Genomic DNA, 12,484 nt, shown 5'->3' on the forward strand with positions numbered 1-12,484 from the left:
TGATTTTAACCAAACTATGTTCATCATTTGTTGGCAGATTGAGGATAACTACTCGTCCCTTTCCGTAACCTGAAAGTAGACTCGTACCCCTCTCGTCGCCATTTTATTGAACGCGGCTCTGTCTGAGCGCAAAATTGCAGAGAGAAAGAAATAGTCTAGTCGCCGAACTATTTTCAAGGGCATGTAACTCTAGTTTACTTGGAAAACACACATGGCATCCACGCCAAGGAAATTACCTCAAAGGGTATGTTTAACATGCTTGAATACTTTCCTACGCCATAATGTTAAAATATCCTCGTTATAAAAATTCAGGAAACCCAGGAGGACTATGCAATAATTAGAATATACTTGAATTGCCTGGGGAAAACATTATGCAAGCCGAAATGAACAATATTTCAAAGACCTCTTTTGACCCAATTTCTTCTCTACATACGCGCATTCTGATTGGCTGGGGGAATATTTCTCCCGGACATGGCTACGAGTGAGGTACGAGTCTACTTTTAGGTTACGGAAAGGGACGAGTAGTTACGAATGCCTGTCCGTATCACCACAACAGTGCCACACCAACACAACACTGGTGTGTATAAGCACGTATCACATGGAAGGGTATATGGCCCTAGTGTCAGTAACACATATACCATACAGATTCATTGGTAGTATTGACCTGAAGAACCAATTGCTTTCGCAGAACCTCTATAATTGTTCTTTCCCCACAGAACTGCTATAATTGGTTTTACCCATGTCACCTTTGAGGTTATTCTATCAACTTTTCATTTTCCATGCATTTAAAAAAATGTTGAACTTTGAGCAATATTTCGTTGCTTTCATTTAGTTGTCACTGTAACAATCATTTAGCGTGATAAGCTGCAGCCTATATACCTTGTGTGTATACTGTTCCTGTATATGTGTACAAGCACAATGGTTTCTATGACGTTTCTGACATGTTGTACTAATTTAAAGTTGATATTATGTTTTGTATTACAGTATGAAAACCAAAACCGTTGGACATTTGCTTGTGATGTTGGTTGTCATGCCATTGTTCAGCATTGTTAATAAAAGTCGTGTATTACGTTGCGTTCAGCAAAGTTCCAGCCAGGTGAAAACTGTCGACACAAATCATAGTTTAACACGGTGTGAGGAGTCAAACTTGGATTACGTTACACAAAATGGTCTTATTGCTACGACAGTCGTAAACCTATGTTAAAGCATGGGTGTTACAATCACCTTAGCGCTATGCTTATCGTAAACCCATGTTAATGTATGGGGCTACGATCTCACCTTAGCGCCTATCGTAAGACTATGTAACAGGATGAGCGTAAAGTACGAGTATCTAAGTGCTAAGACCGCTTTGTGGAAACGGACCATAGGCCTTCAGGGTTGCAAGCCAACTACAGGCTACACCACTGATTAAGCCCGATATGTTCTACATATTGGTGTGTGAGCGAGTTGGTTTTACGCCGCTTTTAGCAATAATCCAGCAATGTCACGGCAGGGGACACCAGAAATGGGCTTCACACATTGCACCTAGTGGGGAATCGAACCCGGGGCTGCGGCGTGACGAGCGAACGCTTTAACCACTAGGCTACCCCAATGCCCCAGACACAGTATGTTGATTCAGAGCCAACCAGTCTTTGTTTTCCTCTTCATTGAGGAAGGATAACACGTACTATCTGTTTCATCTCGCTCCGGATAGACTACATAGGCGTTCACGGGACCGCTGGGGAGACCATGCCATGTTGAAAATGTGATTACTTCATTGGTAAACATAGGTCTCCCCTATAGCGATAGGAGCGGCGGGGTAGCCTAGTGGTAAAAGCGTTCGCTCGTCATGCCAAAGACACGGGTTCGATTCCCCATATGGGTACAATGTGTGAGGCTTGCTCCCGGTGTCCCCCACCGTGATATTGCTGGAATATTGCTTAAAAGCCGCGTAAAACTAAACACGCTCACTCGCCCCATAGTGATATATACCGATCAAGAGAGTGTGGTGCTATGTTCATGTATGACTGAGTATTGGTTTGGGGCACTTTACAAATGGTCTGGCAATATCACGTCGAGGGACTCGACATCTATTTTTGAAGTGTACCAGTGCACGGAATTGAGCTAGTCTTGAGCGTGACAAGCCAACACGTTAACTACTGGGCTACCCTATGGATGAATGAGTGTGGTTTTACGCCGCTTTTAGCAGTATTCCAGCAATATCATGGTGGGGGACACCAGAGATGGGCTTAACACATATACCAATGTGGGGAATCGAACACGGGCCTTCGGCGTGACGAACGAACGTTTTAACCACTAGGCTACCCACCCCCTATGGATGAATGGGTTGTGCAGACAGCAAACTGTGCATATGTACCACAATTCAGTGAATATACCTGCTTAAATTAATCTTTGGCAACTCGGACGGGATTCAGTGGTCCGATTCGTGGACCATATGCATCACCATATTCCTTTTTCGATTCTCATTGAGTCAGTCAGCAGATTGTCTGGTCCAGACTCGATTATTTACAGACCTCCGCCATATGGCTTGAATATTGCAGAGTGTTGCGTTAAACACTAAACAGGCCCATTTCAGTCAACTGTCGCCAGTGAGTGGTCTTCACAGCGCATTTTATTGCTGGAATATTGACGAGTATTCCACAAAATCATACCCTGTTATCAGATCAGGTTCGCAAACAGTTGGTTGGCGGTATTGACCAATCCAGTGTTTTGAATACTGAATAAGTTTCATGTTGTTGTGTGCAGTATTTCAGTTACATTGTCATGACTGTTTGATCAGAAAAAAAACCCAACTGAAAGGTTAATTTCAAATTACTTTGGCTCCCAAGAAGATTGGACGCTGTATGAGGTATGAAACAAGAACCACAATCGAGGAAGATGTTGATACCCCCGTCACACTTGAGCCGGAAAGAGCCGGAATAAACATTTCTGGAGATTCCCGGAAGTTCGAACTGCATTCTAAAACTACTTACTGCATTCCGAATGCATTCCAACTATTCGGGGCAATTCTTGTAACATGCCCGAATGTTTTGAACATGTTCAAAACTTTCGAGGTACATTCGAAGTGGAAAAATATCGAACGGCATTTGAGGTACATTCGAACTGCATTCTAAGTATTCCTACTGCATTCTTACTATATTATAACTACATTCTAAGTATTCTGAACATATTCGAGCGAGAATAGAAAAGACAAACCATTTCAAATCCTGTCAGAATGTCTCGAATGAGTCGGAATGTATCTCGATTGCTGCTGGACTTCAGATGGAATATTGTTCAAATGTATCGGAATATTTCGATAGAAGTTGGAATACAATTCGAATGTACCTCGAATACACCTGGAATACATTCCGAACGACCCGAATGCTTTTCAAATGATCACCGACGTCCTCGGAACACCGCCGAATCGCATGAAAACGTGGCCACCTGTCACTGAAACGTCAGATAGGATTGGGAGTCGCTTTCTTACAAAGCTTGAAAAAAAATGTTGATTAATTATTTTTTGGGACATTCTCTCCCGAATGGGGTTCGAATTTTGGAAATATTTTTTTCTGTCTGATTCTCCTCGATTCCTGTCAATTCGAAATAAGTGTAAAGGAGCCTTAAATGAAGGAGAAACGTCAAAAGAGACACATGTTCCAATTGGATGAATTTTGGTGCTGACAAACCAACCATCTACAGAATCTGGGTTATACCTCGAGCTGACCTTTATCCTGCTGTCTTCAACAACCTGGGTATAAGTGCAGTCCAAATGGACTGGATTGTCAGACTTAGACAAGCTGGATCCTTGTTCACAAAATCTGTCACTGGACTGTCTGATCCAGCCTCTATTGTTTACAGGATACCATCATATGACTCCAATATTGCCAGTGCCCCTATTTAACAACAAACAAAAGCAATGAATCACCGCCATGGAAAAGTTCCGCTCCTGGATTCCCTTGTACAAAATAATCCTAGTGCTGCGATGTGTGTCTATGTTAGGGGACACAAGAAACGGGCATTGCCAGGGTTTTGTGGATTCCCTTGTACAAAATAATCCTGCGATGTGTGTCTTGTACAAAATAATCCCAGTGCTGCAATGTGTGTCTATGTTAGGGGACACAAGAAACGGGCATTGCCAGGGTTTTACACCACCCACACATGTGCCTCATGCACAAATGTAGAGAATGGATGCAGAAAAAAAATTCACTGCATCCAGAGGGACGCACAATATTATTCACTGTACCCACAGCACATCTATGACTTTTCTAAGTGTTTGGTTGTTTCTTTCGGAGCAGTTACCTGCATCATTTCACCCATCAGTTCATGTCATCAATTATTCATTACAGGCTCTAAAGAAATTATCAAAAGATAGTTCTCTGCATCCTTACTTCACAGGACCCTTGTAATGAGTGAGTAAATGAGTTGGGTTTTACTTTTAGCAATATCCTAGCAATGTCATGGCTGGGGAAACCTGAAATGGGCTTCAGACATTGTGCCCATGTGGGAAATCGAACCCTGGCCTTCAGCGTGACGAGCGAACACTTTAACCACAAGGCTACCCCACCGCCCACCCTCATAATACCCATAATACCCTTAAACTAATAATTAAGGGTTCCCGGCCTCTGGTCCCGTGGACCCCTATGTTTGTGAGTCGAGGACTCATACTCCTGTAGCCAATAGGATAAGCTGCAACCTCTAGGCTACCCAACATTCCCTTCACTACCCAATACAACAAGAAAACAAACTCATCACTTGAAGTATTGACAGCTTTAATCATAAATATAATATTTGGATGTAAGTGTTGCATGGCCATTTATCTGCTTTGGCTTCAGATAGAGGTTATAAACACTGTTACCTGTGAGAAGGCAGGTCACTGTGACATTGGACAGATTCAGTACAAGAACCTAAAAAACAATCTGGTACTGACAAGGAAACACACCGCAAGTGATGACTACAAAATTTTGGCCGTATTGCAGAGAACTATAAACAATGCAATAAATGAATGTCTACATTTAACAGTGACAGGCCTAGAACTTACTAGAATGCCCAATGCTGCTTAAAACCTAATGGGTGAAGTCACCCGAGTAAGATTGACATATGAACGTTTAAAGCTAACTTTCTCAGAATAGACTGTTACACACTGCACCTACTGAGCGTAGTAAAAAGCCTCTAGAAAGCCATGTTGCATTGACTGTTAAACCTCATCAGCCTTCCGCAAATGTGAAGAGACTGGACTGCTGTCATGAAGGACATTTGAGGCAAGGTACATACATATTATACATATTTAGGAAAGCTTACGAAGTTCCAGCCATGTTCATCAAGCTAAACCTGTCTTGAGTAGAGCTACTTGAGAAGCAAATAGACCATTTAGACCTCATATAGACCAGGCTTTCAAAGTCTGTATGGTCCTTCTGTGCATGAACACACAAGAACCAGACCTACTCCAAAATCAGTTCAGTCAAATTTGCTTTTTTTCTAAGGAATTACAAAATACAAAAGGTAGGACCACAAATAACTACACACTAGCCATATAATTAACTATTGATCATAATCATTAAATATTATCAGCATTGAATGTTTACTTTGATTACATGAGTTGGTAATGCCTGACACAATCATTCAAGTAATATTACACCAGAAGATGTGCACACATATCAATATCATAATCAATGCTTCATATTCACCAGTAATGGAAGCTCGCAAAAAAGGTCACCATGGTAATAACATCAGTAGCTAATTCCATGGCAACCATATCATGAAGACATTATGACATAAATGGACACACTACCAACACCTGAGATCAATACAAGTCCTGTGCTGACAACGTCCCTAGCATCATGCTACATAAATACACTGACAAATTCTGGACTGATTCAAAATGACAGCTGGCGTTTTCCAAAAATAAATTACGATATGTAATATCTTACTCATCAAAACAGGTGCAAACTTACATAAAGGTGTTGGAAATAATACTGTTATATATACATCAGTGACATTACAAATGATGCCATGTATCTAAGTCAGTCATTTGAGTATCTGCGAGAGTGGTGGTGGTGGACCATGAGATATACTGCAGCCAACAAGCATAGCCATGTGGATGCTAGCCTGACTACCTTAACATATGACGTGCTTTGTTCAGGTATGATGTAATGACCACCAGTTAGGATGAATTATCTCCCTTGTCCTTATGTCTATTGCCTCACTGCTGGGCAAGGAAGGTCCGGATTCTCTGGAGAAGCTCCTTCTTCACATTGTCTGGGACGAGAGCTGTCAAGAAACACAGAACATTTAACATAACCACAGGCAAAAAAACCTGAATAAGGCTTATGCATGATTGTATATTTCATTAAAATAATATATTAATGAAGTAACTACAATGATTTAATTGGCACAGAAGTTTAAGTCTGGATCATCAAAAGGTATGGACACACCTATTTTCACAAAAGCACATCTAAATTATCTGTCTGAAGCCCAATGGAACCCTCGAAAAAATTGCATTTCTATTTCTGATAAGTATATAGGTCAGTATGTTATTGTCATGTAGTGTGGTATGCATCCAGAGTAAAGCATGCACATTGTGTTGCACCTCAATCTGGACAACTACAGCTACAGCTGTGTATAATACATGTCTAATCATGCTAATAATATAAGTCTTGAAGATATCTATATCATGAATAGATCTTGATATTAACCTGATGTGAGAGGAAAGATTAAAGTGACCAGTTTGGAGAATCTACCAAGATCATAATCACGTGATGAAGCTGACTGTACAAACATAGTTGCTAGCAATGATTCTGGGACGGTGACAAACGTGATGCATACAACACAATGTATCCTGGGAGCTAAGGGGAGGAAATTTACACAGTGTAGCATGGCAACTATGGGCGGAAGCTCTGTACAGTGTTTCCTTATAGCTAAGGGAGGGAACTCCGCACAGTGTATCATTGCATCCAAAGGAGGCATCTCAGCACAATGTACAAGTATCCTTGCAGCTAAAAGAGGCAACTCTGCGGTGTATTCCAAGGGCTAAGGGAGGCAACCCTTCACATAAGTCTTTGTAAAGTGTTCAGTGCCTACCTCTGCCTTTAGGTGTGATCTCCGCCACTAGGTCGTCAACAGTGATGTGCTCCAAGCCCTTCTGTTGGACAATCTCTGTGTGATAAGACAACAATAATCAATACACAACAAAGGAACAGATTCAAACTTCTTGACTTGTACAAAGCCGTACCATTCTGTGACCATGTGACAAGACCATGGTGAAGCACAAAATGGCTACTATCAAACACACAGTCAAGATATCTAGACATACATATTCCCTGTACATGTACCCTATGTTCTGTAAATCACTGTTTCAATTAAGTAAGTATACAAACTCTACATACCCTGACTACCTGGTTACTGAGATAGAATGAAGATGAATGAAGATTGGTTGAGGTGTGTCTATCCTTTCACTAGAGTGTGTCATATGAAAAATGACAAATAGAATCACAGGGGATCAAATTCTCAGTAATATTCAGCATAGGAAGAGGCATTCCACAATTACAGAAACTTGTAAATCAAGCATTAATATGATGACAGATATTCCTCAAAAGGTCCATATATTGAAACTGTATTGAAGCAACACTGTACAGCAGTTGGCTTTGATTTCTCACAGTGAGGAACAACAATTCACTGAATTCAGAGACTGTGATATTTCACAATGCTTTTGAGAATCTCCTTGTCAAGCACATTATGTAAACACAAGATATTTTACATGTTTGCTATGGTTCTAATAAAATATGTTTGAAACATACCGGTAAAATTGGTGTTAAATGTTTCAGGCTTTTCTTTTGGTTTATAAGAAGGGTAAAACACACCCTTGAATCCTCCTGAAAATAGCCTCTGCTGTGTTTTAACCTACATTAGACTTATACATTGTGTTGTCAACCATTTCTGAGTTATCTTTGATACTTTATGAAACAGTTTAAAAAATTAATACAAACTTAAACTTATCATTTACACGATGCTAAAGAGAACCCCTCTAGAACACATTCACATCAGCTGAGCAGTAGATGCATGTTTATCATGCTTAAGCTGCTATCAGCAATCTAGATAATGGAATCTGAGTCTGGAAGACAAGGCCCCGATTTCTCGAAACAAACTTAAGTCTGAGTTTTGACTCAAATTTGAGAAAACGCAGGGAAAAGCATTTCCCAGAATGATCTGAAATCGATATCAAACCCAAACATAGTAGACAATTTGTGTTTGGTAGATAGATTACTTAAGTTGTTTGGGGCTTTTTGTTTAAAAATGCAGTTGAATTAAAAATTCAGCTGTTTCAAATTGTCAAACTTAGTTTGAAATATGTGTACAAACTTAAGTTTGTTTCGAGAAATCAGGGCCTGATGTTGACAACATGAGCAACATTCTGTGCTGTTGGTAAAGGACATATCAAACTAAGAATGTATAATGTTCTATAACCATATGACCTGTGAAGGTCTGGGTCAGAATTGGTCTTCAGTAACCCATGCTTGTCGTAAGAGGCCACTAATGGGATCGGGTGGTCAGGCTTGTTACCCAATTACATAGATCAATGCACGTGCTGTTGAACACTGGATTGTCTGGTCCAGACTCGATTATTTACAGATCTATAGCCATATAGCTATAATATAGCCGGGTATGGCGTTAAACAACAACAAACCAAACTATAGCCATATGGTCACAGACAGCCTGCTGGCGAACTTTGCTCTAGTTTTGTAGGCTGTGACTTCACACAGAATATTACACATACTTCACCCAACACCTGCAACAGTTAGTATGCTGTGACTGCAAACAGGCCACTGATCAGTCCAAGTGCTACATCCATACCAGCAGCAGTTTTAGGCTGTGACAACAAATGGAACACTGCATGTCATGTGTGTAGACACAAGCAGCAGCTTGTATGCGATGACCACACGCAGAGCACCACATACATTTTACTCAACACCTGCAGTAGTTTGTATGCTGTGGTTTGTGACCTACTACTGCAGGGACCATCTGTACCGTCATGTCCTCAGCATCTACTGTCAGATATGTCAGTATACACTGAGGGACTCACCCTTGCAGTACTGTTTGAGTTCCTCTCTCCATCCACATTCAATCAGTCGAGTCCGCAACAACTCCTTCAGTCTGCATGAACAAAACACCATGTATACAGGTACCATTCTACAAAACACCAGATATTAATGAATCTTAACAGAAACTAGTTAGCAGATTATTCTGTTTAAGATCAGATGTTATGGTAGTGAGATTGGACTTGTGCCTGTACTACTCAACATTCTCAAGATTTAAATCTTAAATTGTACCCCACCTGTCTCTCTCGCCAGTCTCAACCAACTTCTGGTTAATGGTGGCTCTCATTTGAGCATCCTTGATCTTCCTTTCTTGAAGGCTGAAAGAGTCAACACATGTTTAATTATGTATTTTATTTTATCCTTAACCCAATTTATCTTTAATTAAATACATCATCCGGAAAACATTCCCACACAAGTATACATTTGGCTGGATGTCCTGCGACTGCAGCTGTAGTATTCTTGTCTTTTCCAGAACATTTGAATGCTTAATATTGGACTAATGTTACTGGACACTGTGTTAAATCTAACCATGACAATGACAACTACACTATTGATCTCCACAATAAGTATACACCTGAGCAGAATGTAAAGATTATTCTACTGTATGTGTAGAGATGATTTTAACCAGTTCAATTTTATGAATGAAAAACTGGAGAACGTAGGATCCAAAACAAATTTCCCTTGGGACAATAAAGAATTATCTTATCTTATCTATGAATAAGTATGAAAGTGGGCACGTGAAGAGATAAAGTTTCTTTTTAAAAATCATGTGATGTTAGGCAGTTATTCATCCCTGTGGCAACTGATCAGCATGCGATATTGTCACAAGACTTTTGAGCTCAGGACACTCATGAAAAGTTTGTAATAGGCTCTGCTACACTGGCATGTTGGCACAATGCCCACGCCTGGAGACATGGACAATGCACCTCACTAGCACGTTGATAATGTCCTCATAATGTTCTTGTCCTCTTTTATGGCACCATGCCCTCAGTAAAATTAAATCCGTAGCCTAAGTCAGTTTTCCTGTCGTGCACCATGCTTCAGTGTCTACTGGGTGGTCGCAAAACACCACGATCGCAAATTGATTGACACCTATTTCACAGTAAGTCTCAACTTTTGTCCACCTGTTTCAAAAATTCTTTCAAGTGATGATAAAACGGCCGGAATAGTCTACACACACACGGAAATATCCACACATCAACCTAATTAACTACAAATATATTTACTCCTCGTAATATATCTTAAATTAGTCCTTAATTTGAAAATCTGTTCGTATTTCACACAGAACTGATACTTACTCCGCCATCTTGGAATTTCAGACTCCTTGAAAGAAGAGCTCCACGGGGAGTAATCATTATATACAGACAGTCGACCATCCCTCGCGCACTGGCATGCGAGTGTCATTTTTGAAGCAAGTTCTAATCAAAACATTAGAGAAACACTTCTTTCACTTGCTGACGACAAGTTTATAAGAAAAACATAACAATAACATAATGAAATTTAGACAATGTCCTTTGCTCTATATATTAACGACGGATGAAAGAGACGGATCCATTATTTTAACGGGTGGAGTTGGGTGGTTGTCGACATTACCATAAAACGTCAAATCGGGGTCCATGTAATATATTCAAAGGAATCCAGTCGGTTTTTCCTGATAGAAGACACCGATAACCATGTTATTTATTTTAGCATATCTGGGTCTCCTGTCTTATTTAACTTCCCGATCTCTGACCTATATTTGTTGATGAAAGAATGATTTGTTATTTCTCTCATCGAATACAGAAATGAAAGGCAGTCTGGAATATAATCGATCCAGGACCAGACAACCCAGTGATTGATATCACGAGCATCGATATTCTCAATGGGGATAAGATGACATTCAACAACCAAGTCAGCGATGCTTAACACCTTGCGACAAGCGTGGGTTGATGAAGATCAATGCATTCTCACCTGGATCTTCACGGCTCATTGCTTAGCATAGCATGAATGAACAGAACAGGCTTCGCGACATTCCTTGAATTCGTTCCCATTGATGCAACTTACAACTTATCTCAACCACGCCTAACTTCTTTAGGTGGCCTTTAGAAGCTGGTATGATGCAGAGGAACAATCTTTATAGATCTAGTTTTTATTTCCCAAAACACACCCTTCGCATATATACAATTCTTTATTATCAAGAAATAGCTCATTTAAAATAGAAAAAATCTCCCAGGGATAAAAATATACGAAATGACTTATCCCCGATGTGGTGTTCATCTGTGCCTTAAATTTGATGTCAATGCCCGGGGTAAAACGGAAAGGTGTGTCCACTTTTAATGAATATGGCCCGAGGACAAGGTTTATACCGACCAGCTGGTGTCCCTTCCTGGTCCAGTCCGTCGTGCAGAGAATCCTTTTGGAATGTATTCTCATTTAGTTATGAAGTAAACTTGCTGCTGTCTATTAAAACAGTTTAGCTGTGTGAACAGCGAATCCAATCACCGTTGTTGTGATAAATCTGACATCGTCACTTTATTTTACGAACGAAATGGTAAATGTTTCAATATGGTTCACTGATTTTCTGCTGATAGGCAGCTTTTGTTACAAATCAGGTCGTCAACCTTGTATTGTGCATAAAAATATAACTTTTAGAATTACGTATGCTAGTTTTAAATTTTATATCAGCCATATTCAAGCTGAGTTGATTTACTGTCCATTGTTGACAGAATTTATAATGTAACTTAATTTATTATCAACGTCTGACTAATTTTAGTCACGATATGTGGCTGAAATATTGCCATAGGTGATTTTAAATTTTAACTCACTTACTCACTCAACCTCTCGTACACAGTTGTTAACAATTAGATGGACGAAGAATTGACCAACACTGTCGTATACCCGCTGTTTGGATCTATCTATCTATCCGAGAACACCCGGGTTAGAATTTATCTTCAGCAACCCGTGCTTGTCGTAAAGGGCGACTAACGGGATCGGGTGGTCAGGCTCGTTGATACATGTCATCGTATCCCAGTTGCGTAGATCGATGTTCATGCTGTCAATCACTGGATTGTCTGGTCCACACTCGATTATTTCCAGACCGCCGCCATATAGCAGGAATCTATCTATCTATTGCTTCCAATAGAGGTAGTAATTAAACAGGCTTAACATGTTTCTTATCTGTTTTATGTGTTTCCCCCAAATACGGTCGGAACATTGTTGCTAAATATTTGTATGATTTTAAGTGTGAGACAAAATGATCAGTAAAATGAAAAGATCATAACAGATCTGGGTTTCATTTTATATAGACACTTTTATTTAAATACAATCGTTAAATGAGAAAGAATAACGATTTGAGGTTAGTCTGAATCACTTGGAATCTACATAATGATCACTCCCTTGTGTTTACACATAGTAACGTGACGTCACAAAACATG

The 12,484-nt window shown here is 40.0% G+C and overlaps 1 protein-coding gene across 1 annotated transcript; it reads right to left on the reverse strand.

Annotated features, from left to right (window-relative positions):
- Positions 1-4,731: 4,731 nt before the first annotated feature.
- On the reverse strand, positions 4,732-10,411 carry LOC124278332 (transcription and mRNA export factor ENY2-like). Its single transcript, XM_046714057.1, has 5 exons — positions 10,370-10,411; positions 9,308-9,388; positions 9,056-9,126; positions 7,057-7,131; positions 4,732-6,246 (listed from the first exon to the last, which is right to left on the reverse strand). Exons 1-5 carry the CDS (start codon positions 10,375-10,377, stop codon positions 6,179-6,181), a joined length of 303 nt encoding a protein of 100 aa, XP_046570013.1. The 5' UTR covers positions 10,378-10,411; the 3' UTR covers positions 4,732-6,178.
- Between the last annotated feature and the right edge of the window lie 2,073 nt (positions 10,412-12,484).

The sequence above is a fragment of the Haliotis rubra genome, unplaced genomic scaffold (genome assembly GCF_003918875.1).
Source record: "Haliotis rubra isolate DU_JTF1 unplaced genomic scaffold, ASM391887v1 Scf235, whole genome shotgun sequence".
NCBI classification, from domain to species: Eukaryota; Metazoa; Mollusca; class Gastropoda; order Lepetellida; family Haliotidae; genus Haliotis; species Haliotis rubra.

Coding starts and splice junctions, on each gene's coding strand:
- LOC124278332 (XM_046714057.1), bottom strand. Junction 7,132..9,055: donor ACTCAAACAGTACTGCAAGG/GTGAGTCCCTCA, acceptor CTTATCACACAG/AGATTGTCCAACAGAAGGGC. Junction 6,247..7,056: donor GATCACACCTAAAGGCAGAG/GTAGGCACTGAA, acceptor GTTTCTTGACAG/CTCTCGTCCCAGACAATGTG.